At 32.3% G+C, this 27,447-nt stretch overlaps 1 protein-coding gene across 1 annotated transcript in view; it reads left to right on the top strand.

Moving 5' to 3' along the window:
* Positions 1–17,329, top strand: part of Caper (RNA-binding protein 39-like protein Caper) — a 55,401-nt gene extending 38,072 nt beyond the window's left edge. Inside the window, exons 3-6 of the mRNA XM_065499401.1 lie at positions 8,829–8,956; positions 9,017–9,409; positions 15,843–16,395; positions 16,463–17,329. Of these exons, the coding sequence (XP_065355473.1) occupies positions 8,829–8,956; positions 9,017–9,409; positions 15,843–16,395; positions 16,463–17,098 (1,710 nt within the window). The 3' untranslated portion in view covers positions 17,099–17,329. The remainder of the gene's footprint in view (positions 1–8,828; positions 8,957–9,016; positions 9,410–15,842; positions 16,396–16,462) is intronic.
* Positions 17,330–27,447: the final 10,118 nt, after the last annotated feature.

Here is a 27,447-nt window from a genome sequence, read left to right as displayed (position 1 = left end):
TTAAAATCTTCACCGTCTGTCTTTGCAAGTTGAAGGCATTTGTAGCGTTGTGAAACTTGTGTTTCAACTTTGCCGAAAAGTTTATTTAATTTTTCAACAGTGTCTTTCAACGTCATATCGACTGGTTTCGTTGGCAGAATGTAGTTTGAAAATCGTTCATGAACTTGGTTGGACATTTTTCGCCAAAGTACTGCGACTTTGTCATGGTCCTCTAGAGTATTCGCCTCCTTTTCGAAAACATGTACATACCTGTTGTACCAAGCTTGAAAAATTAAACCACTTTCTGGTTCATACACAAAGTCTGTCATTGAGTGTGCCAATGATTCCATAAGTGCAGCTTTTGATGTACTCGTTGCTGGATTACTTGTTGAAGCAATTCCTTGAGCCTGTAATAGCTGTGCCATTTGCTGTAGCAAGAGTGTTTGTTGGTGCATAGCGTTTTGCTGATCTTCCAACAGTTGTAGAACTTTGTCGTCGGACATAGTCGTTTGCGGCATTTTGCAATTAAAATTGTATAATTTTTATTTCACCGTCCTCGTCGCCACTTTTGTTGTGCTTTTACGTTGAATAAAAGACTCTTGGTTAATTAATAATAAAACATAAACTTTAATTTCATTTCTTGAGGTGTGCCTGAGTTGGCTTGCTACAACTAACTGTAAAAACGGTTATATGAATTGTACATAAAAAAGACTTAAAGATAATGATGCATGCAGCGTCGTATTTCATAGTGATGCCACATTGACATGTTAATGTTGCACACTAACAAATTTTTAACCATTGCTACAACTACTGCTTCAAAAAAGTGTATGTAGCGGTAGCATTTGTCTTTTTTTTTTTTTTTTAAAAAAACTACTGCTACCGCTACATACACTTTTTTGAAGCAGTAGTTGTAGCAATGGTTAAAAATTTGTTAGTTATCGTAAACACTGTATATTAGTTCGAAACTTAAGCAACTATTTTATTGTTGTGATTTTTTACAACATTACACATAGGGGCAAAGATATGTTAAAAGGGGCGATAAATCAACCACTGGGTTTTGATGTAAGTTATTGGTATCATTGAAAAGGTAATTTTCTCTAGATTTCAAATATGTAAAAATATTATAACCCACCGAACAAAATAAAGTGAAATATACTGAAATCAAAGAAAAATGGATTTTTTTTTTAATTTTTCTAATTATTTTATTAGTCATTTTAAATACATTTACCTTTATGTCAACAGCAGAACTGCTTTACGCACGTCAACATTAACATACCTGGGTATGTTCACACGTTTTGTATTGTGAATGGCTGATGTTAGCAAAAAAAATGCTAATATCTAACTCGTTTGTTGGAATATCTGCATTATTTTTTTTATTTTGTTAGAAATAGACAAAAGCATGGGGTAACATAGAGACGAGACGGAATTGTCAAAAAGCTAAGTCTCTTGTCAAAAACCTATCTCTTGCAACAACAAAATACATGCTAGACAATGTATTTTGTTGTTGTATCAGAAATATTATTTGTTGTATTTTTGTTTGACAAATCGGAGTGTCTCGTCTCTATGTATAATTCTCTATGGATTCTTACATTTAGTCATTGTTTTTTGAAAAAAGTGGTTGTGTAGGTATGACAAAAAATGCTTTCCATTGAGTTTTTGCAAAGATACAAATTTTTTATTACTCAATAGTTTTTAATGATATTTTACAGTTATATAGACTTTCTATTAGATATAGAAAAATAAAACAGGAATCAAATCAAAAAAAGTTTTGAAAAATCCCAAAAATGGGATTTTTTAGTTTTTATGGTTATAATATCCACACCAGGAGCTGAATCCTTTACAAAATAATTAAGAACATATTTGGCCATCTAAAAAAGGTTACCTTATTTTGATATCGACTATGCGATTTGAGAATTTTTGCCCTAAATTTGAATTTTACATAAAAAATAGGCGTTATTTGAATGGACTTGGTCCCCCCGTATCAAGAATTTTTAAATTTATTTTCATTTAAAATATTTAGTGTAAAGTTAGCTTTTCAAAAAGTATAAATTCCTAATACATAATTTTTGAAATTTTTTAGATAACTTGAAAATAAAAAAAGCATTTTTTTCCCAAAAACTTGAGAAAAATAGCCTTTTTAAATTTTTTTTAAATTCAAATACATATAACATTGGAGTGAGTCACGATTTTTAAATAACTCTTTTTTTTTGTTTGACATATACATTTGTTGTTAGTCCAATAAAGGTTAGGTTATGAAGGCAGCTAGTTATCAGCCAGCTCACTTGGGTCCATGAAATTGGTCCCTTTGTGTTACCCTAAAGATCATGCTCAGGACCTCAAGAGATCCTTCACATGTCAGAACTGGGTTCAATGCCGAACCAACCTGACCAATAAAAGAAAAATGGAAAAAATCGGGATATATTTGGAACCGTTGTTATGAAAAATGTGGAGTAGGGTGGATAAAAACGTTGAAACAATACTATACTTTTAAATTTTATCATTATATTTGCATGCGTTTTACTATGGATACCCATGGATATCATGGATCGTTTTGTTAACAGCATTTTAAAGCACAGGATCAGAATTCGCCGTTTTATAAATAAGCAGAAGCTGATAAAATACTTAAAATCAGAGTGGGAATCAATACCAACCACATTACTAACAAATCTTAGAACCAATGCCAAAACGATGTGCAGATGTCATAAGAAATGATGGGTATCATAGGAAGTACTGAAAGTTGCTTAAGTTTCGAACAGTAATATATTGAGTTAATTTTGTTTTGGTTTTATTATTGCTTTCGATGAAATGGAATTCAACTTTTGTTCTTATTATTAGAATGTAGGTACATTATACAATATAAATTAAATTTCTTATTTTAATAAAACAATTTAAAAATAATACATACGACTTTGATTGTTTTATACGGAAAAGTTTCTAACGTTTCGAACAATACTGTATATCATAATACAAATTCATCGTCTAAACAAAAATTGTATTCGATTTTCAAATTCATAAGTATTTAAAAGAATTAATAGTTTTTTATTTTCATATGTACCCGGTATGTATTTATATGTAAATACAAATAAGGCAAATAATATAAATGTTAAGAAAAAATAAAAATTATTAAAATTTTCAGATAAACATCGTGTAAACCATGTAAACAAAATATTTATTTATCAATATGATTTCTTGACAAACCGGATGGATTTAATAATATTTTAAATTTGAAAAGTAATGGTTGACTCAGTAAGAATGTATTTTAGTTTTAATTAATTTAGTGCATTTATAGTTATACCACTGAAAATAATCTAGTTATGGCTCCATACTACGTTTCCCAAAAGTACATTTCAACAACATTACAAAATGGCTTCATACCACCTGACTCTTTTCTTTTCCTTGATAGAAATGGTTTTATCCAAAATCAAGTTGACATTCCTATAATTTATCATATTTATAGACTATCCAATATAAAATCAATAAATTGTAATGTACTTACACCTGAAAATTCTCGTTTTGATACAAGCATTTATTCGAATGTAACATTGGATGAGAGTTTAAATTTTGGACAGCATATATCTGAGATTTCGGCTAAAGTGTGTTATAAACTGCGAACTTTGTACAATTTAGGATGCTACCTACCGCTCAGGGTAAGGATAAACTTGGCGCATTCACTTTTGATGCCGCATATTCGGTACTGTTTAGAGATACAGTCAGCGTCTAAAGAAAGTGTACAACTTGTTTTTACATTTAAAACATTTTATTTACATATTAAAAAACTATTTGTTCTCCAGTTCTAGTATATTTAACAAAACATTTAATTGTTCTCTTGCAATATATAAACAAAAAACTAAACTAGTTCAACTGCAACAAAAACAGTAACAACAAAACCAAAAATACTCCATTTTTAACGCGTCAAAAGAAAGTGTACAGTTTAGGGAAATTAGAAGAAAAAACGTGTTTAGTATTTTATTTGACATCTTTTGGGTTTTAAAACAGTTTCAAGCATCCTTGGCATTGTCTGTCCAGATGCTACCACAGATGTTCAATGGGATTAATGTTCGGTGACTGTGGGGGTTGTTCCAGTTGTTTCGGTGTATGATACAACAACCATTATTTAACAAGTTAGGAAGTATGCTTCGGATAGTTGTCCTGTTGGAAGATCCAGGTTCGGTCTAGATTTAATTTTAATTTTCTAATGATGGGTTCCATATTTTCTATAAGAATGTTTAGGTAATCGGTTTTGCTCATCAAACTATCAATAAATATGAGTTTTCCCATGCCACTTGCCGCCATACACCCCCACACCATCACCTAACCACCACCATGCTTTACGGTGGATAGTACATTTTTTGGTCGAACTCTTGATTTTTGCTTCTCCAAATTTTACTCCTTTTTTTACTTCCGAAAATCTCAAACTTGCTTTCGTCCGTAAACAGCACATTATTCCAAAACAATTTTCTTGGTTTTTATACCTGTTTGCGAATTCTCGAAGTTTCTCTTTATTTCGTTTGGAAATGTGGGGTTATTCTCTCGGAACTCCACCATATAGAGCATTTGGGTGTAGCGCTCGCCGAACCGTACTGTTACTAACTCTCACTCCAGACGAATCTGTTAATTCTTCGCATAATTTTACTGCACTTACTGTGAATACTTTCTTCACTGCTCTCACAATCGATCGTATTTCAAGGTTGTTAAGGCGTTTTGGTGTTCCGGCACGTTGCTGATCTTCTAAAATTCTAAATTTTTTTGTTTGTCTATAATTTTTTTTACAGTATTATGGCTTCTTCCTATTATAGAGGAGATTTCACGTGACGATTTGCCTTCATTTTTAAATTTTATGACTTACTTTCTTGTATCAATTGCAGTTTGTTTTCCCATTTTGGTTTTAATGTTCTCGCGATCAAACAAGAAAAGCTACTATCTTAAAATCTCTTGAGACTAGCAGCAAGATCCACAAAAAATTATAATCTAGGCAAAAATAAAGAATAACAATATATTTGTTTATGTAGCTAGAAAAATCTTATTGCAATTCTAAATGTGTACACTTTTTTCTGACGCGTTAAAAATGGAGTCTTTTTGGTTTTGTTGTTACTGTTTTTGTTGCAGTTGAAATAGTTTAGTTTTTTGTTTATATATTGCAAGAGAACAATTAAGTGTTTTGTTAAATATACTAGAACTGGAGAAAAAATTGTTTTTTAATATGTAAATAAAACGTTTTAAATGTAAAAACAAGTTGTACACTTTCTTTTGACGCTGACTGTATACTGCGGAACAACGGGGAATCAACTAAGGCGGTTACGTTTAGTATTCAACAGAATAATCAGATATGTGTTTAATGTAAATTTCAGGGATCATGTATCCGGATACTAATTGCAGTTTTTATCTTGTTCTTTTCGAGATTTCATAAGTGTTCATAATTTGATTGTTATGTATCGTATAATGAGGACTGAATCACCAACATGTATTTTCAATTTATTTAGGTTATCTCATTCTACTCGGAATCCTTGTTTAATGCTGCCCAGGATATCTAATTCGACATTTGAGAGATCATTTTTAATAAGGACGTGCAGATTATGGAACTCACTTCCAATTGAATTGAGAAATTTCAGTTTTACTATTTCAGTCATTAAACGAACATTTTTGGATAATTTTAAGCAATGAGCTATTTTTTCCACAATAGATTTATTATATACATAGTTACAAAATAGTATTATATTTTTAATTTATTGGTATTTACATGAATATTGCAATTTATACTATATTAATCATATTTGGGCTCGATTAAATAAAAATAAATGAAATGAATGATAAAAATATTAAACCTAATTTGAACCTTAAGAAATATTGGTGGCTTACTCATTAATAAGGATTAGACCCAATATTTTTTATTCTTGCCTTTATAAAAGTAAGATTTTTGGTATTCTTACAACTAATTTAATATTAACATTTTGCAGTATTTATGTTTATAATTAAGTAACAGAAAAATTAAATTATATTAACCCTTTCGCTACATTGTATCCATATGGATACATTCGACATTTATGAATATTTTTAAAAAATTGTTTTTGAGTCTATTTTTGGAATATGTTTAGTAGGATGTTTACAATTTATTTCATTGAATTATTGCTATTCGTGTTCAATAGAACAATAGCAATTTGAAAATGTGTGAAAATAGATTTTTGAATCCAAATTTTTTTCTTTTAAAAAGTGCCTTCGATTTTTTGCATATACAATATGTAAAAACTATAATTTTGTAATAAAAATGTTTTAGAATGCTTAGAAACATATTAGGGAAATACAAAAATAAAAAATATTTTAAAAAAATCATTGGGGGCTTCAGGATAAGCTTTAATTTGGTATAACGAATAAACCAGGACACGTAGGACCTTAATATTATTATCAGTCAATATTGATATCAATACCAACCATATGATATACTTAAAACATATATTAACATATCCAGTTAAAACTTGTAGCGAAAGGGTTAATTAGAATTCATACTTGAGAGCTCTTTAAAAAGGGACTTTGTATATAAATTAATTAACTTTTTGTTTATTTCAAGTTTATAATCATACTCTACATTTTAAGAAATATAATAAATGAAAAAAATGCGTTTATAGTTATGTTATTCCGGCTGTTTGTCCCTACTAAAAAAACATTACGTTTTTTATAAAGAACTTTTATATGATATTAAAACTTAGGGTGTAAATGAATTGCGAATGAAAATATCATACAGTTTTTAAGTAACAATATGCAATTGTTCAAATTATACATTCCGACAACTTTATATTTTTTGCGAGGCTTTGTAAAAAAAACTTGAATGTTACGCCCATATGATTTTGGGGGGTTTTTAGTTCAAACTTTGAACAATTTTCATATTTTATGAATTCCAAAAGATAAATTATGTTGTCTTCTATAAATAGAAGGTTGATTGCGATGGTCTTAAGTCAAAAATAAAAAAAAATTGACCATCGCAAGTTCACAAATGTGATACATTTTTCGTTTACTTTTATTTAATGAAATGTATATTTTTTAAAGATGTTATACAATATTTAGTTTAACGTTAGAAATATTCACAATAATGGACAATACTAATTTGCAGGACTATTGGAGGACGAAGTGGGGCTAGAAACTGTCATGACCGAGGTTGAAATGTCACAGAACTAAATGCCTGAGTCGACAATTCCATGATGGATTAGAGGATATCGGTGGTTGTAACCCAGAGGATATCTTCTGACTCATCACGAGAATAATGTGGCTTAATGGTAGATAGATACTTATGGAAGGGTACATACATATTCTCTAGAACATTTTTAAAGAGATGTACATTAGGGAAAAAAAGCATTGTATGCTGCTGACGAGCCCTTTCAAATTACACCCCATATTATATGTATTGTTTTGGGAGAAAATGCTAATATTTTCAAATAACTAAAAAAATGGACCAAAATCGCGAACTTTTATCACTAGATCGCAAAAATTTAGGGAGATATCATAAAACATATTTTGAGGGGTGTAACAAAATCACTTTTTTCTGTGAATCGTCTAGTTCACCATTATGAAAAATCGTCTAAATATAAAAATAATGTTTATTCTCATTTTATTCAAGCGGTCTTATGGACGTAATGGTTGGGAGAGGGAATTTTATATAACTTAATTATTTTTCAACTGATTTTTGGTTTTTATATCTTCTGAGGAAGATAATTCAGTTTACTATTCTTTTTTAATTTTATTAAAATCAAATGTTCAACTACTCAAATTTTGTCAAAAGTTAAAAAAAAAAATTTAAAGAGAAGTCTACTTTTTTTGTAAGTTCCGAGTTAAATTTTATCATACAACAGCTTGATTTTTGTTAAGAAACATTAAATTTTCAATTACGTTATAAAATATAGAATAATTTTCAAGGGTGAAATGTCTTTGCAGAAAATCTTAAATCCCAATTTGTTGCTAGAGATTGATTCATTTTGGTCATTCTAAAATATCTAAAGCTGGAGACCAATTGGTAAGTTTTGAATGTGCCAGAAAAAATGCCTAAAACTATATATAAATACTTTGTACTAAAGCATTTCTATATAAGCAAATATATTGATTTTTTTCTTTATCTGATATTTGATTCGTTAAACAAAAAAATACAACATTTAAATACATTCAAACTGAACCTGAACTAAATTTCAGATAAATGCACAAATATGCGTCTGGGCAGCACTAATGTCTAATGCAGGATATAAAAAGGCAAAAAAAAAATTCAGAATATCTACTACTACTTCTACTACTACCCCACTCGCCTACCTCTCCATCAACTGTCTACAGTTAAAATGTCAAAGAAAAAGGCAAAAGCAAACAAACAAATAAATAAATATCCTAGATAATTAATGAAAAAACATTCGCCACAACTCGAACGAACGAGAGAAGGCGAAGATTTAATTACATATTTATGTATATTCAAGTAATATTTAACAGAAAGTGTTGAGTAAATACACGTGTAAAAGTAATGTAGAATAATGCAACAAAACAAACTCAAATAAAACAGATCGCCAATAATGATGATGGTGCTGTGATGTCTGACTTGATTAACATTGGGCTATCACGCACTACCATTGTTGTAATTAAGAATTGATGATTGATTAATAAATTGCATACTTTCAAAGAAATAACTAATTACTTTGATTTACTTTCTCTTGTTTAATCAACTTTTTTTACTACTACAACCATCAACAACAATACATACCCAATACGATAAATCAATTCAAATTTAAATGAACGTATACAATGTGTGACGTCGTGATGTCTGACGACGTTATTATTTGTACGTGAATACCTTGTTGTTGTATCTTCTTACGACCTCCTAACAGAATTCTACTATTGGCAGTAGCAGCACCAGTGGTGGTGGACACGTCCACGATGACGCATCTCATAAATATGGAAAATCTGAAAGACGGAACATAGTATCGGAATCTAATGGCCGGAGATATAGATCCAGGTAATTTAGTCATACATATGTTTTATGCCATAGTCTATGATTACAATTTATTTTATTCAGAAGTCGATCAGGATCACGAGGGGAAGATGAAAGGAAAAATACCAAGTCCTCAAATTCGGAACGAGACAAAGGCGGCAGAATAAAAGATGGCAATCGGCCAAAAGATCGTGAGCGTGAGCGGGAAAAAGACCGTAAGAGATCATCACGTGATAGAGACCGTGATCGTGAACACCGTACGAGAGATCACCGTATAAGGAGTCGCTCACGTGAAAATCACCGCAGTAAATCGAGAGAACGTAAGAGAAGTAATTCCCGATCTGTTCGCAAAAGCAGCCGTACACGTGATTTCAGGCGTAGTCGTTCTAAAGAACGCCGTTCTAGAGATTGTCTAAGTCCCATAAAAGAGCGAGGCACCAGTCGATCATTCAGACAATCGCGTTCCAGTGAGAGAAGGTTAGTAAGTTATTTTTACACTTAATGGTTTTATATACGGTGGTGGCCATATAATTAAAACATTCATAGTATCAATAAATAACTCATTTTAAATTTCAATTTAAGAAAAGGAAAGATAACTATTTTTAAGTTTTATAAATCTAAAGCTTATAACCAAAGTATGTGCACTAGAGCGTACCACCTTACATGCAAAAAAAAAGTGCGCCGTAACCACCTAATATAATGTATTTTTGCAAGGCAGTTACGAAATAATTTTTTTATTTTTTTTTGCCGAACTCCTTTTTACATTTTGCGTTATATCTTTGGCAGTTAAAGTCGGATCTTAATATGATATAACAATGTTTTTGTTTCGAGAAGACCAATGTTTTGCTCTATTGGGCATTGACCTGAAGTATCCCGTTTCCACCAGATCTGTGTTCCTACCTCCCTAATGTACCACCTTAATGTCATTGAACTTTTGCTAAGGAATTAATTCGATAGCTCCAGCAGAAACACTTTAAAGTTTATTTATACCAAAAGAATAGCAACAAGTACGAAATTATAGTCGGTTAAGCCCGACCATATGACTAATTATGGACCGATCGTTATAAAATTATGGGAAATGACTCTTGAATATATATGTATAACTTATTTGTATTAAATTTTATGCTAGTTAAAGTGATTTTCGGAAGTGGGCCTTATATGAGAGCTATGACTATTTATGGACCGATCGTCAAAAAATTTGTTATAATATTTTACTTTTGAATTTATTCGCTTTTCTTATCACATTATCTATGAATTTTATATTAATCATTTTTATAAAAAAATTAATAAAAAATAATCACTCTGAAATTGAAAGTAAATTGTTTCACATGGCGCAGTCGTAAAAAAGGATACATTTACCTAATTGCAAAATAAATATGCTGTTGTTTATTTCAAAATAATAAAATTATTTCCTTTGCTTGGAGGTCGTTATCGAACGCAGAAAAACAATATGCTAAAATAGAAAAAGAGTTTTTGGCCATCGTATTCTCGTGTAGAAAATTTCATCAATTTATATATGGAAAAAAAATTGTTACATATTCACCCTTATCGTGGTTGGCGTAAACGTCATACGCCTACGACAGTTTCGTACTAGATTAAAGAAACAGTTTGCATTTTATCTTTAATCTAGTACCAAACAGTCGTAGGCGTAAGACGTTTACGCCAACCACGATAAGGGTGATTATTTCAGATCATAAACCTTTAGAAACAATTTTTAAAAAAGATATTGAGGGTATTCATTTCAAAAAAATGGAAAATTACACTCTGATTTTTTTACACTTTTAAAAAACAAAAAAAAAATTTTTTTTTTGTGGAATTTTGTTCAAGTTTTTGTTGTATAAAAGTGTAAAAAAATCAGATTGTAATTTTAAATTTTTTTGAAATGAATAACCTTATTAATAAAATAGGATTTTCAAGATTACAAAGATTAAGGTTGAAAATGTTTCCATATAATGTAGAATGCTGCAGATTACCCAATGCTGCAGATTATTTTTCTAGAAATTTTATTAATACTTGTGATATCGAACATCAAAGTGGTGTAACAGAAATGATACACAATATACTATAAATGTAACAGATAATACTTTAGAAAAAATTGGAGATGCTTCTCAGTCTTGAAAATGCTATAAATAAATGCTATATATAAAAGATATTTGCACATTTTTTTTAAAATTACTATCGCCGATCGTGACATTCAACATGTTTGGTATATGAACAAAAAAGAATCTTTGGTGGTAAAATTTGGAAATGTTATGTTTCAAGACCTAGTTCATATGATTAATGAATAATTTTGTAGTTTTATTTTCCTATATTGATCTCTTTATTTAATAATTTTGTTAAAGGCGCTTATACGTTATTTCACTATTTGTTAATTTAATTAAATGAGATTGTCAAAAAATATGATTGAAAATATTGTACAATTTACATTTACTTTCTACATTATCGTATATGGCATACAAATTGAAATGGAAATTCTAATAAGTAATTAATTAATAATAAAAAATGTTCTATTTTAAATTTTATTTATTCTAGGTTTAATAATGTTATCTCGCATTTTTTGACATGTCCCAATAAGCATTTTTGCTGGAATTCAAGTTGAAAGCAAATGTAATTCAAGCTTTAAAATAGAGTCAAGCTAATTAATTATAGTATTATTACACTTTATAATCCCTATTCATAATAATTTTTTAAATTTATTACATGTTTATAAAACAAATTTTGTATGGAAATTCTGTTTTATAAACCTTTTATAAAATTAAAAATTTATTATGAATAAGAGGATATATTTATATAGCATTATCAAGTAAAAGGAAACAAAAATTCGAGCCATATGTTTTTTGTTTAAAAAATGTTTAATGCATTCAAGTTTAATTCCAACAAAATGTTAATGTGCTTAAATTTTTAGTGCTGGTGCTTATTGGGGTTTTACTTTGTGAGGCAATGATAGAGTACCGCTATTGAATATTATATATTGTTATTTTTATGAGCTACATATTTAATAGTTAAAAGAAAAATGAAATCTATTACTTTCAATTTTTATATTTGGTCAATTTACAAGGTTTCTTATCAGTCATATTGTCATAATGTCCTAATATATCACGACTCGGCGGCTCGGCTTAACCGACTCTTAGGCATTCGGCGCAGGTCTCTGCTTGTTGGATACTATAACACAATAAACTTAGCATACAAAGTAGTATTATTTTAGGACAATTTTTGCTTGAAAAACAATAAAAACATTGTGAAATATTAGGACATTATAACAATATGACATGACAAGAGACCTTGTGAATTGACCAATTAATTTTGTAATTACTGTAATTTTTATGTACTATTGATTGTTATAAAATGATTGATTGCAATATTGGTCTGATTGTTAGCGACAATACTGTAGCCTTAACTCACGTCTAAAAAACTTGAACATTGGTCACGATAACTGTCCATCAAATGGTCCGAAATTGAATGAATTACGCCATGTGATGGAGGGTCGCTATTTGGATGTTTTGGGAGTAACAAAAACATGGCTTAATCCATATATTTCTACGAAGGCTGTATCTATTGCTGGATATACAGTATATAGGAATGATCGTCCTCTTTATCAGGGCAGATGTGATGGCGTTGACGTTTATGTATCCGATAAATTGAGAAAGAGAGTGGTTTTTTAGATCGACTGGGTATAATGTTTGTGAGTCCATATTTGTTGAAGTCTATATAGGGAATAAGAGAATGCTTGTTGGGGTGGTGTATTTACCTAATGATGACTTCAACAATTTTAATGTGTTTGAGGAATTGCATGGTGATCTTTTTTATGAATATAATGATCTAGTGATTGTGGGTGATTTTAATCCTAATCTTTTTAATTCAGCTAAGGCTTGTTTTGGTAGAACTTTTTGTGGTCGTAATGGATTTACCCTTCACCATAACATGATTCCTACACATTTCAATATTGGTCATCGCTCATCTTCTTTAATATATTATTTTATGACAAGTTGTGATACTATTATAAATATGTCTGTCCATTTTTAAATTCTGAACATGTTTTTATTTCAATAACCTTGAAAGAAAGTGTGGATGAAGAACAATTCGAGTTTAGGGATTTTAATAATATTGACATGGTTGGATTAGAATATTTTTACAATTCATATTATTTTTCTTCAATTTACTGCACAAATGATGTAGATTATCAGGTCAATTTATTAGACACTTTCCTCGAGTCTGCTTTTTCGTTTGTTCCCATTGTTCGTCGTCTGCACAGAATTGGTGTTGAGTCTTGGATGAGTTCTAGGGAAATTGTACATGCAGTGTCTCTAAGAGATACCGCATACAAAGACTTTCGTGAAACTCATACAGATGAGCAAAGAATATTATTCGAAAGTTTAAGTGGCGTGGCGTGATGGTGTTGAGAAATTTAAAAGATATGCTAATATATGGAAAACATTGAGGATCGCTGGATGCCATCAACGTGAATCAACTTTCTTTGATCTGGATGCTAATGAGGTGAATAATTATTTTGTTGGTAATTCTGAATTTACTGCAGAAGAAATTGATTTTAATTATTTGGATGATCGCCCATGCTTTACATTAAAAAATGTTTCTGAGTTGGAACTTTTTGATGCTTTTAATAAATTGAAATCTAATGCTGTTGGCGCAGATGGAATTCCGTTGTAAGATTAATCACCCTTATCGTGGTTGGCGTAAACGTCATATGCCTACGACTGTTTCGTACTAGATTAAAGATGAAATTTAAACTGTTTCTTTAATCTAGTACGAAACTGTCGTAGGCGTATGACGTTTACGCCAACCACGATAAGGGTGAATATTTCCAGCCATTAGTGGACACATTTTGCATATAGTTAATACCATATTAACTACGTCCGTTTATCTATCTTCTTGGAAGCTCTCAAGGGTTGTTCCGATTCCTAAATCTGGTCAAGGTCTGTCTATGGCAAATTTGCGGAATATTAGTATAGTTCCGGTTATATCCAAAATTATTGAACATCTGCTAAAGACTGAAATGTTAGAATACCTGGATAGGGAAAATTTGATTTGTGATGGTCAGTATGCTTATAGAAAGGGATATGCAACTTCGTTTCTTTTAGTTGAAATGACTGATGTGATTAGAAGAAATTTAGATCAAGGTAGATTTAACTTATTGATGTCACTTCTAAAGCATTTGACAGAATTTATCATTGTGATCTTGTATCGAAACATCAAATTTTCAAGGTCGGCTTGTTCAATTTTTCAAGGTCGGCTTGTTCACAATTTGTTGATGTTGGAGGTAACTTAAGTGCTATTCGTGATATAGCTTATGGTGTTCCACAAGGATCAGTTTTATGCTTAAATGATTTGGTTGTTGATCTTAGGAATTCTCATGTAGTCCTTTTATTTTTGCGGATGATGACCAATTATTTTTTAGCAATGATAGGCAATTCATGGATGTTTTAGAAGCTTTGTCTTAGTAATGTTTCATCTTGGATGTCTAATAATCGCCTTAGTATTAATTTGGAGAAGACAAAGTGCATATTTTGTTGGAAATCCCCATGATTATGGTTTTGATATACATGTTGATGGTAGGAGATTGCAAATTGTGGATGATATGAGATGCTTGGGAGTCATTATTGATAAGAAAATTAAATTTGATAGGCATATTGATGCCCTGGCTAAAAAGATTATTTGTATCATGCGCCGATTATTTTCGTATTCGGCGTAGTGTGACTCTGGCGCTTTTATCATCGCACTTGTATTATTGCATTGAAGTGACACCTGGTACTATTACTACATGTTTTTCAAGATTGGAGAAAATCCTCAACATGATTGTCCGTTTTGTTTTTAATGTGGGGTTAAGAGAACATATAACACCATTTTTTTGCCAAGAAATTTAAGAAATTTTGCCGATTCAAGTAATGTTTTTAAAAAAAACTTTTTTTTGCATATTTGTGAAAATGTTTAGTTTCTAAGTATTTTCATAAATAATATAATTATTTCTTTTGAATTGACTTATACAATTTTTTTTCGCTAACAAGGACCCTTTTTATCTGAATAGTTTATATTAATATATCTTTTATATCTCTTTTTTGGCTGGGGGCAATAGTTTTTAATTTAAGTATGTTTTTAATCTGTAATATTTACTATTAGTATTAATATTATTGGCCAAATGTGGCTTTCAAATATTACAATAAATGAAATGAAAATTTGTTTTAAACGCATAAGGAACTTCAGCCAATTCCGCCATTTCTGCTTCCAAATCTGACTCTGTATCTGGGAACTAACAATCATTGTCCTGATTTTCACATTGTACTCCCTGAAATGTTCCCTTCCGGTTGATATGTTAATTAGACGGTAGCAGATTCGCAACATCTTCCAGCGAGGTGAGTGTCAACTGTTTAAGTCTGCCCCACTAGTCTTCCCTACCTTCTGCTCCCAATCTCCAATTCTTCTAGGCGGTCAAGGGAATTTAACTCATTTTTAGTAACTCCATTCCGTTTTCATTTAATATTTCCTCTGCTAAATTCATTCCATTTCATTCTTTATTTAAATAATCGAGCCCATTGGGCCATATACGATTAATACAATATTTTAACAATTAAATAATGAATAAAAGTAATAATAGTAAAACTAAAACTTAAAAATAAGCCTTTATTAGAAAACAAAAGGAAATAAATTCAGCAACTAATATTATAAAAAGAAGATAGTTATTTGAGCAAATACTTCACTTGCGAGCAAAAAGTTTGTCGGGAAATCTCTTACAAATACACATGACAGAGTGTAAAGGAGTTTTCAAACTCTACGTCCTTTTTCATTTTGACTTCATTGGCACTTTAAGATTATTTAATAATACATATAAAATATATTATTTAGGTAAATTTGACGTGATTACATTTAATATTTTCACAAATTGTGTGTATACTTACAGCAAGCGACGTCCTAGTGGATCTCCAAGGCCTTTTAGACGTGGCAGAACTCCACCAAATGGATTGGGCCCCGATCGTTCCCCTCAAACTGAACTTAGTCCGGAGGAACGCGATGCACGTACCGTGTTTTGTATGCAACTTTCACAGCGTGTTCGCGCTCGTGATCTTGAAGAGTTCTTTTCTAGTGTTGGAAAAGTACGAGACGTTCGTTTAATAACATGCAATAAAACTAAGCGTTTTAAGGGAATTGCGTATATAGAATTCCAAGATCCGGAATCAGTGGCTCTCGCATTAGGTCTGTCAGGACAGAGGCTACTTGGAATACCGATTGTCGTTCAACATACTCAGGCTGAAAAGAATAGGATTGGAAATACGGTGCCGACGTTTTCTCCGAAAAATCACATTGGTCCGATGAGACTTTATGTTGGATCTTTACATTTTAATATAACTGAAGATATGTTGCGAGGTATATTTGAACCATTTGGAAAGATTGACTCTATTCAACTAATAATGGATAGTGAGACTGGACGTTCGAAGGGTTATGGATTTATAACGGTAAGTTAAATTTCTGATAACACTAATTATTTAATAAATCTAATACAAATATTGTTCTTTGATACAGTATCACAATGCCGAAGATGCCAAAAAAGCATTAGAACAGTTAAATGGATTCGAATTAGCAGGTCGTGCAATGAAAGTTGGTAACGTTACGGAGAGATTAGACATGAACACAACATCACTTGATACTGATGAAATGGATCGAAGTGGCATTGATTTAGGGGCCACAGGTCGTCTACAATTAATGTTTAAATTAGCAGAAGGCGCAGGCTTGGCAGTGCCACAAGCAGCTGCTAATGCTTTACTTGCAACGGCTCCGCAGCCAGCACCTGTACAAACCCAAGCACAAAATCCACCCATTGCTACGCAATGCTTTATGTTATCAAACATGTTTGACCCACGTACAGAAACAAATCCAACCTGGGATCAGGAGATACGCGATGATGTTATTGATGAATGCTCTAAACATGGTGGTCTGCTGCATATATTCGTAGATAAAGTTTCACCGTCTGGTAATGTTTATGTCAAATGTCCAAGCATTACAACAGCTGTTTTAGCTGTAAATGCCTTGCACGGAAGGTGGTTTGCGGGACGTGTAATTGCTGCAGCCTATGTCCCACTTCTAAACTACCACTCTATGTTTCCAGATGCAATTACTGCAGTTAATGTCCTCAATTCTAATAGAAAGGCAAATGAATAAATAAATACAACAAATGAAACAATGAAATACACCCTATATAACTCCCATATATTCTTTATCATTTGGTACTGGGCATTCATTAAACATGTTCCCATTCCTGCTTCTTTTTTTTATTAAATTAAGAATTCTTTATATTATCGTGAACATCAAAGACATGACTTTTTGTTTTATAATGTTATTTTCGATATATTCTAAAAATATATGTAATATTTCAAATAACAATAAAATAAACTCACTGTTTTACTTACATATACATATCTACCTGGAAAATACGGACAACAGTAAGCTAAACATTCACTTCTTAAAATTTAGAGCTAGTTTTCTGTTAAGTTAAACCAGAAATAATCTTAGGCTGACTTTAACCAATGATTGTGTTTAAGTTTAGGCATCTGCGTTGTGTTGTGTCATTTCATTTACTAACAGTTTTTTTAAAAATTAACTTTTTTATTTTGCAATCAGATGATATCAACCAAAGTATAACAAGTAGTCCGACTCTTTGACAGCAGTACCTAACTATAAGCATGAGTTAGTACCTAACTCTATACATGTATTAGTAACAAAATTACACATGTGTTGGTATCATGGATGGGCACTTTGCAGTACCAGTAAAAATAGATTTTTACTGATTACTGAAAAAATTTTCAGTATTCAGTAAAGTTTTACTGATTAATGAAAAAAAAATCAGTAATCAGTAGTGTTTATAAACCGGTTAACCGAAAAACCGGTTTTTCTTCGAAATCTCGGTTTTTTGCGAACCGGTTAATTTAAAATGTTGATTTTCGGTTAACCGGTTTTTAAAATTAAGAAATCTCATGGTTTTGTACATTTTTGATATTCTTTGTACACACATTATTGGTCTAATTTGAAACCTAAACTGCTTATTTACAATACAAACTATTTAGATTGATATTTTTAAGAATTACAATGATTCTAAATAGTAGAGGACGATGGGTTTACTTAAAAACTTTTAATCAATTTGACTTCAGTAGTGTGTTTTGTTCTTAAAATTTTAGTATATTAATCATTTCGTTAGCTTTGTGTACAAAGTTCTTTTCTGAGATATTACAGGAGAGACAAAAAACTTTCTAAAATCCATGATTTGAAATATTTTTGAAATCTGATAATGGAGTTTTATTACTTACATATTTGGTATGATTTATAATGACAAAATAATCACAGCTAAGAAGAAGTGCGTTTGCATCTTATAGGTTCTTTTTTGCGACTTGTAACATTTTCTGTTTCATATCAGAAAGTCGAGGTGATAATAAATTTCAAAATGATCAAACATTTAATTAAAAAGTTGATTTACATTTTTTGGTTGAAATTTAATGAATAAACCAATAATTAAAACAAGTATTATATAGTTAGTAACATATGTATACTCAATTCCATTTGACTGAGGTAATAATTTTGCAATTTTTACAAAATAAAATGGACTTAACACTTTTGTATATTCATAGTTATTTAATATTAACCATTCCTGACTACTAAAAACTACAAATTTTAAAGCTGCATATAGTTAGCTTAGTACGCAAAAGCGCCAAGTCCCATTTTTTGAATTTTACAGGAGAGAAAAAAACGTTCTATCTTTTTTTGCTTTCAATATTCTTTAGATCTGTAAACGCAATACTACTCTCCTATGATCTGTTGGCTTTAATTATCAGTTGCAAAAATAACTGAAATGACTTTAGAAACTGAAGCCATTTTTAGGGACTTAGCTCTTTTGATTTTTATGATTTAGTGTTTTTTGGCTGGACTTAGCATATTTTCTTACAATAAATTTTAATTTCTCGGAACCATGTTTATTAAAAAATATTGTTCATACTTATCCACAAAAGCCTTTGTTACATTTTTTCCTTTATTAAAAGGTACAAATAAACCACAAACAACACAAAATTTGTTTTTATTAGGACATTCCATATTACTTTTTAAAAATTACAACTTATTAAAAATTATTTATAAGAATTTTGACGTGTCAATTCAAAACTACTAGATGCTTGATGTTACATAAGATATTTAACTTTTTATATACAATGTATCCTGATAAATAAAATTAGTAGGAAAATTATCTGGGACATGAAAGAAAAAATGTTTAAAGGATTTTCCTTGAAATTTGTTGTCCTGAAAAATTAAAAAAATATTGTTTCCATTTCTGGTGACCGTCTTCTTTTATTTGACAAACATTTATAAAAATATTTATTTATTTTTTTATAAATTTGTACATCCTTGAAACTTTGAAGTCCTTTAAAAAGAAGAAAGGATCAGAAAATTAAAAACTGAGAACGCAGATTTACTATATACGATCTCCAGTTTCATGTGTATGTGGACTTGTTCAAGTCCAAAAAGTACTATCTAATATTTTTGTAATCTTAATTGCTGTGTCGATAAAAGTATTTTTTTTAATGAACTTAATATGTAATATGTTTTTTTCTGTTTAGGCTTTACTTATAAAGCTATAAGAACGAAATTTAAGCATGTGTTAAAGTATGGTTTCAACATATATTTTTTTTAGAAAAATATATTGGAAATTCTCAAGGATATAAAAGGATACATTTTTCAAAGGACATTTTTTACAACTTTTCGTCCTGAAAAGTAAAAATAAAAAAAATTATCTACTTCTAGAAATTGTCCCCTTTCATTTGATATCCATATAAAGAAAAACTAATTAGCAGAACTTAAATAAATTTTAAGAAATTTCTATATCCTTAAAACTTTGAAGTCCTTTAAAAGGGAGAAAAGATCACAAACTGAAAACGCAGTTCTACTATATATGATCTCAGGTTTCATATGTGTATAGTGTCGTTCAAGTCCAACAAAAAAAATGTAAAATTGTATCACGGTGTTATTATTTCCTCAAAATTTATTTTTTTTTTATTTTACATTGAGTTGTATAACCACACTATAGTGATTACATCGAAAAAAGTTAATCTTGAAAAAGTAGTTTTAAATAGCATATTCAATGTTTTTGCTGGACTTAGCACGTTTTCTTATTATTATTAATATTTTTTTTTGTGGACTTAGCACTGAAAAATCATCAGTTAGAAACTAAATAACGAAATTTTTTTATTGCAAAATATGTATCTTATGTTTTACTATCTTTCTGCATCAAAATCTTAATTTCAATCAAAAGTGGACTTGTGACGTTTGCGTACTAAGCTAACGATATACTTTATTGGACGTTTTATGTTTTCTACACATATATGACGGTTAACCGGTTTAACAGGTTTTTTCGATGTCGGTTAACCGAAAAACCGGTTTTCTAAAAAAGGCCAAATTTCGGTTAACCGACAAACCGGTTTTTTAAAAAGTCGGTTTTTTATAAACACTAGTAATCAGTAAATTTTTACTGATTACTGAAAAAAAAACAGTATTCAGAAAATTTTTACTGAATACTGAAAAAATAGTATCAGTAAATTGAAATCCATTATGCAATTACCGGTAAAATTTTATTAATTATATGTTAGTAGAATCATTACGGAAAAAATTGTCAACACTTTTTAATAGATACAGTGGTGGTCAAAACATATGCGACTAGCAACAGAATTTTACAAAAGTTGTATAAATTAGTTTTAAAGGTAAACAAAAATATTCATTTGCTCATAATATTTATTTATTAATGCTTTAAAAATAAGAATATGAAATTTAATTCAGAATTTTTTGCATTGAAAAGAAAAAAAATTAAAAAAACTACGTATGGGTTGATATTTCATTGGCCAAAACATATGCAACTAATTGCTTCGAAAACATTTATGTCTATACAATTTAATATTTGGTGGCAAATCCTATATTTTCAATGACGGCATTACATCGGCAAAGCAGTGAAGCTGTCAAATTGGCAATAAAATTTGCAGGAATAGCGTTCCAGCATCTACCAATCCTTGAAACATAATATCTGAATTAGTGCAATTTTCGGGATAGATTCTTTGATTAACAATTTCCCAGAGGTTCTCAATGGGGTTTAAAAATAAGAATATGAAATTTAATTCAGAATTTTTTGCATTGAAAAGAAAAAAAATTAAAAAAACTACGTATGCTTCGAAAACATTTATGTCTATAAAATTTAATATTTGGTGGCAAATCCTATATTTTCAATGACGGCATTACATCGGCAAAGCAGTGAAGCTGTCAAATTGGCAATAAAATTTGCAGGAATAGCGTTCCAGCATCTACCAATCCTTGAAACATAATATCTGAATTAGTGCAATTTTCGGGATAGATTCTTTGATTAACAATTTCCCAGAGGTTCTCAATGGGGTTTAGATCTGGTAATTGTGGTGGCCATTCATTCCATTACCGAAACTCTTGTGCTAACCACGATTTAACATGTGAAGAGTGCTTGGGGTAGTTATCGTACTGAATGGGCCATACAAATGCTCCAGGGGCGTCGATATGGGGTCTCAAAGTAGGGTACCTTCGACATGTAAAATTTTTAAACACATGGCATTTTTTGTTTCCCATCCGATTTCAAAGATTTTAAACGGCTAGGTCTTCAAAAAACATGCTTGCGAGTGCTATTTATCTCTTCTAAATTTCGAGTTATAGGCATTTAAAAATTTAAAATTTGGCAATACCTTGGCCCGCTATTTTAAAAATATAGGACGTAATTTTGGACCGAATGGACTTGAAATTTTGTTAGTTAGACAACTAAATTAGCAATAACATACAAACGATTTGAGGTCAATATCTATTATGGATCCAAAAATAAACGATTTTCAATTTAAATATTAAAAAAATAGTAGATTTTTGCTGTTTTTTGGGAGAAAAGGTGACTTTTTAAAAAACATATAACAATTTTATGTTTTTCTGTAAGGTATCTTTACGGAGAACATTTTGGTATAGGTTAGGTTAGGTTTTCCAGGCAGCCACGAAATAAGGAAGATAGAAAGAGCAGCTCACATGGGTCCATCAATGGTCCTTTTGTGTTACCTGAAAGTAGAAGAAAGAAGAAGAAAGAGGGACAGATATAAGTGAAAAGGGAGAAGAAGAAGATTGAAGAAGTTAAGGAGGAGATGTAAGAAGAAAAGGAGAGGGAGGAGGGAGGAGATCTTGGAGAATTTACGTGCCAATGAGTCGGCGATCATTGGGTCACTCTAAAGTGATCCCCGTGTCTGGTCTTTTCAACCAATTACTTCTACCTATAAAGGCACTAATGCCCTCAAGCCTCATATTCGAGAGCTCAGAGAGACTATCAAGGGAACGATGCCCCAGAAACCTTAGGCGTAGATCTCCTAATGCCGGACAATGACAAAGAAGATGAAAAATAGTTTCATCCTCCTCCTCATTTTGACAACTTCTGCAGAAGTCGTGGTACGGCAAACCAAGTCTCCTAGCGTGGTTACCAAAGGTGCAGTGTCCAGTTATGACCGCCACTACACCACTCAATTGTGAGCGTGTAAAGCCAAGAAGATGAATTGTCCGTCCCCGATTTAGTCGGGGCCATATCGTCCTGGTCATAGTGCATGTGGGTTCACAGTCCCATCTTGCCTGAGCGAGCTCATAGTAGAAGTTACTAATTTGTAGCTTGCATTTGGATAACGGAATCCCACATAGGAAATCTATGTCTCCGTCAGGTAACATGGCGCCTTTTCTCGCCAGATCATCGGCAACACAGTTGCCCGTAATAGTAATATCCCCGTGTCCCCGTACCCACTTGAGTACGACTATTGAATGTCTCGCCATCCTGTTTAAGGATGCCCGGCATTCCTGGACTAAGTTAGATGTTGTGTATACACCTGTCAGGGATTTTATAGCTGCCTGACTGTCAGTATATATACAAATATCCCTGTCAGATATCTTGTTATAACTAAGCCAGTTAGCCGCCCTTTTGATGGCCGATAATTCAGCCTGAATAATGCTACATTCATTCGGAAGTCTGAAAGATAACCTAATATCGAGTTCCCGAATATAGACACCTACGCCAACTCGATCTCCCTTCACAGAACCGTCCGTATAGACTGAGAGACCCATTGTGTCATGTAAGGGCCCGTTCATTGCTTCCGTACCACACGGAATTGAGAAATCGAAATTCCTCGCTAAGAAGGGCCTAGAAATGCAGTAATCGATATTCTCCGGAAGAGTCTGAATACTACCTATTATGCTGGCGTGACCATATGGAGCGTGTTTCCACGCACCAATCGCGTTTAGCCTAAAGGCAGAAGTAAATGCCATTTTTCTTGCCATAAGATCCACAGGGATCCAGTTCAATATAGTAAAGAGCGACTTTGTTGCGGTCGTTCTTAAAGCTCCTGTTATCAGGATTGCCATTCTCCTTAACACTCTCTCGAATAGCATACACGTCGAGCCACTGTCTAGTGCCTTCCACCAGACAGAAACTCCATAAAATAGTGTCGGCTTAATGACCGCATCACATAGCCAGTTGGCAAACTGGGGTCTAATACCCCATTGCGTACCTATCGCCCTCTTACAGACATACATAGCCGTCAAGGCTTTTGACGTCCTTGAAAGGGTATTGGGTTTCCAGGATAGTTTACTATCCAGAATAACTCCTAAGTATTTCGCACTGTCCGATAGTGTTAGTTCAACACCATTTAATCGGGGAAGCGAGAAATGAGGAATCTTGTACCTCCTTGTGAACAGTACAAGTTCAGTTTTGCCTGGGTTTACACTCAATCCACTGTCCGTACTCCACCGACTCAGTATACTGAGTGCATGTTCCAGGCGTTGTGATATCGTGTCCAAGTGGATCCCAGAGACTGCCACCGCGACGTCATCCGCGTAGGCGACAGTTTCATAACCTAAGAGATCCAATTTCCTGAGCAGACAATTTATGGCCAAATTCCACAGAAGTGGCGATAAGACACCTCCCTGAGGTGTACCCCTAGTGGCCATTCTCGTGATCACTGCCGTTCCCTTTTCGGAGCGAATGATCCTGTATCGTAGAAGGTTTGTGATGAACCTTACAGTTGATTGGTCTAAACCAAGATCCTGTAGAGCTGAAACGATAGTTGCAGATTCTACGTTATTGAAGGCTCCTTCTATATCCAGAAAGGCCACTAACGAGAAATTACCAAATTCAAGGGATTTCTCTATATATCCCACTAAGGAGTGAAGTGCTGTCTCAACGGATTTGCCTTTCATGTAGGCGTGTTGAGAGGGAGATACTGATCCTTGTTTCAAAGACACTCGTATGTGGATGTCGATGATTCTTTCAAGGGTTTTCAGCAAGAATGATGATAGACTTATCGGTCTGAAATCTTTTGCTTTGGTGTGTGACGCTTTCCCCCCTTTCGGAATGAATGTCACAGTGCATTCGGTCCACCGTTTTGGTATGTAGGACCATGCAAGACAGGCATGATAGATAGTTATCAGCCAAGGAGTGACTAGATCTATATTATTCTGTAGATCAGCGGGTATTATACCATCTGGGCCCGGAGACTTGTAAGAGTCAAAACTCCGTATGGCCCATTTTATCAAATGTTCGTCAAGTATAATTGACGAAGTTGTCCGATTGTTCGGTTGGGATGCACTAGCAATATCCGGAGGCAAGTTCCCCGGAAAATGAGTGTCCATGAGTACTTCTAGTGTCTCACGTCCATCAGTAGTCCACCTACCATCCTGTTTCTGAATATAACCCTGAACAGTTGGTGTTTTCGATAAGATCTTGCGCAGACGATTTGTCTCAGAGGAACTTTCGACGCCGCTGCAGAAATTCCTCCAGGACTTACGTTTCGCGCTCCTGACCATATTCTTAAATTTGTTCAACATAGACTTATACATTGACCAGTTGCCTGATCTTTTCGCCTCGTTGAATAGTTTACGACAATTACGCCTAGTGTTCGCTATGTCTAAAGACCACCATGGAGGTCTTACCTTTCCTCTGCGAGCAGAGGGAGTGCATGTACGTCTTGTGGCCTCACTGAGAGAAAGTGTGAGCTTTTCCACAGCGCTTTCAATGTCCCTAGTGTCACCTATGAGAGGGGGTGAGGGAAGTAAACCATCAAGGATCCGCCTGTGATCATCCCAATTGGTTTTCCTCCTATTTAGAAAAGGCTTTTCCTTCTCAACTTCCAATTCTATTAAGAATGTCAGATACCTGTGATCAGACAGAGAGCAATCATCTGAAACCTTCCAATTCCTTATGAGTTGCGAGTGGCTTGCACTGACAAGCGTAATGTCCAGAACTTCTTGCCTATTTGCTACCACAAAAGTAGGTTCTGAACCTCGATTGACAACTACCAGATTAAAGTCTAATATGAAGTCTAGAATGTACTCACCTCGTTCGTTTCTATCTGAGCTACCCCAGATTGTGTGGTGAGCATTTGCATCAGCTCCGATAATTACAGGAGTTCTGGCCCTATTTGCGGCACGCATCATATTAGATACCAGGTTATTCGGTGGTGGTTCAACCTGGTCGTGCGCCATATAGCTCGAGAGCAGCCACACCTTTTGGTATAAAAAACATGTAAAATTTTTCAAATATGTCGCCCCTACGCCCCACAGAGGGATTTTGGTGTCAAAAAGTCAATTTTTCAAACACTCAATTTTAAAAATCAAATGATGCAGTTTTGTAGAGAAATGTTTAAAGATGAAATGTACACTTATAGTCCATATAATTCTCGGTGCCAAATTTCAATGCTCTACGACCATTCCTTATAATTTTTATACAAAAATGTATTGCATGGGCGGTATGCGGTGGGCATGGAACAATTGTTTTGTTTCAGAAAATATATGTACCAAATTTCTGGACTTTTACTTGGATAGGAAAAATTTTATGCGAAAAAATCCATTTGGACTGTATGGGCAGTGGGCGTGGTCGATTTTGATAAAATTTTATTTTTTTCTTAGTTTGGTCCATATAATTCTCTGTGCCAAATTTCAGCGCTCTGCGACCACTCCTTATAATTTTTGCCAAAAAATGTATGAAGCCATCCCTGTGCGCCCTTCGGAATTTGACCTATTTTTATACCATTCACCATGAGTGGCAAGGGTATATATAAGTTTTTCATTCCGTTTGTAATTTCTACATTTTTCATAAGTATATATGTATATTCTGAATCGTTATAGATAGCGCAGTCGATATAGCCATGTCCGTCTGTCCGTCTGTGTGTTGAAATCAACTTTCTGTTGATTTCCAAATAACTTACATACTCGAATGATACATCAATATCTCCGAAATTCTTCCGGCTCGGTTGCTATTTAAAATCGAGAAAATCGGTCCACAAATCGCTGAGATATAAGGAAAAAACCAGGACAACCTCGATTTTTTACCTATTTTTGACCCATATCTGGATTACTAAATCATTAATATAGACAATATGGATATCTAATGATAGATATTTCAAAGACCTGTGCAACGACGTATATAAGACCATAGTAAGTTGGACCTACAATGGGTCAAAATCGGAAAATTTTGAACCCGAACTTTTTTTTCACCAAAATTTGTTATCACTAAATATTAAAAAAAAAAGAATTTAAAAACTAAAAAAAAATTTTTAAATTAAAAAAAAAAATTTTAAATTTAAAAAAAAAATTTTGAAAAACAATTTCGAAAAAACAACTGGAAAAAAAATTAAATTTTGTTTACCTAAAAATATTTAAAATTTTTATATTTTGTATATTTTGGTGAAGGGTATATAAGATTCGGCACAGCCGAATATAGCTCTCTTACTTGTTTTTTTATCAAAAATTCAACTTTGGGCCACATGATCTAAAATCCCAAAGCTGGGATCAGAAAACAAAAAGCAGCTTTGGAAACCTTGATGTGTTCCCTATTTATCACCAAAGTATTTTCCCAGCCCCGAAAGAAATATGGACCCTATCACAGTCCGGCCAAAAGGTACTAAAATGGTACAAAATTTTTTTTCAAAATGGACGACCTAATATGGCGTCATTTCATACAAACAAATTTCGCTCAATCACATCAATTTTGTTTAACAAATTAAAAATAAACAAGAAAGAGTGCTATATTCGGCTGTGCCGAATCTTATATACCCTTCACCAAATTATACTTCAAAATAAAAATTTTAAATATTTTTAGGTAAACAAAATTTATTTTTTTTCCAAAGTTGTTTTTTCATTTTTTGAAAAAAAAAAATTTTAATTGTTATTTTAATTTTTTTAAAATTTTTTTTTTGTTTTTTCATTTTTTTTTTTTTGGTGAAAAAAAAGTTCGGGTTCAAAAATTTTTTTCCGATTTTGACCCATTGTAGGTCCAACTTACTATGGTCTTATATACGTCGTTGCAAATGACTTCGAAATATCTATCATTAGATATCCATATTGTCTATGTTAATGTCTTAGTAATCCAGATATATGTAGGTAAAAAATAGGTCAAAACTCGAGGTTGTCCTGGTTTTTTCCTCATATCTCAGCCATTTGTGGACCGATTT

This window comes from Calliphora vicina, chromosome 2 (assembly GCF_958450345.1).
Source record: "Calliphora vicina chromosome 2, idCalVici1.1, whole genome shotgun sequence".
Lineage (NCBI taxonomy): Eukaryota > Metazoa > Arthropoda > Insecta > Diptera > Calliphoridae > Calliphora > Calliphora vicina.
This window is presented reverse-complemented; position numbering and strand designations above follow the sequence as displayed.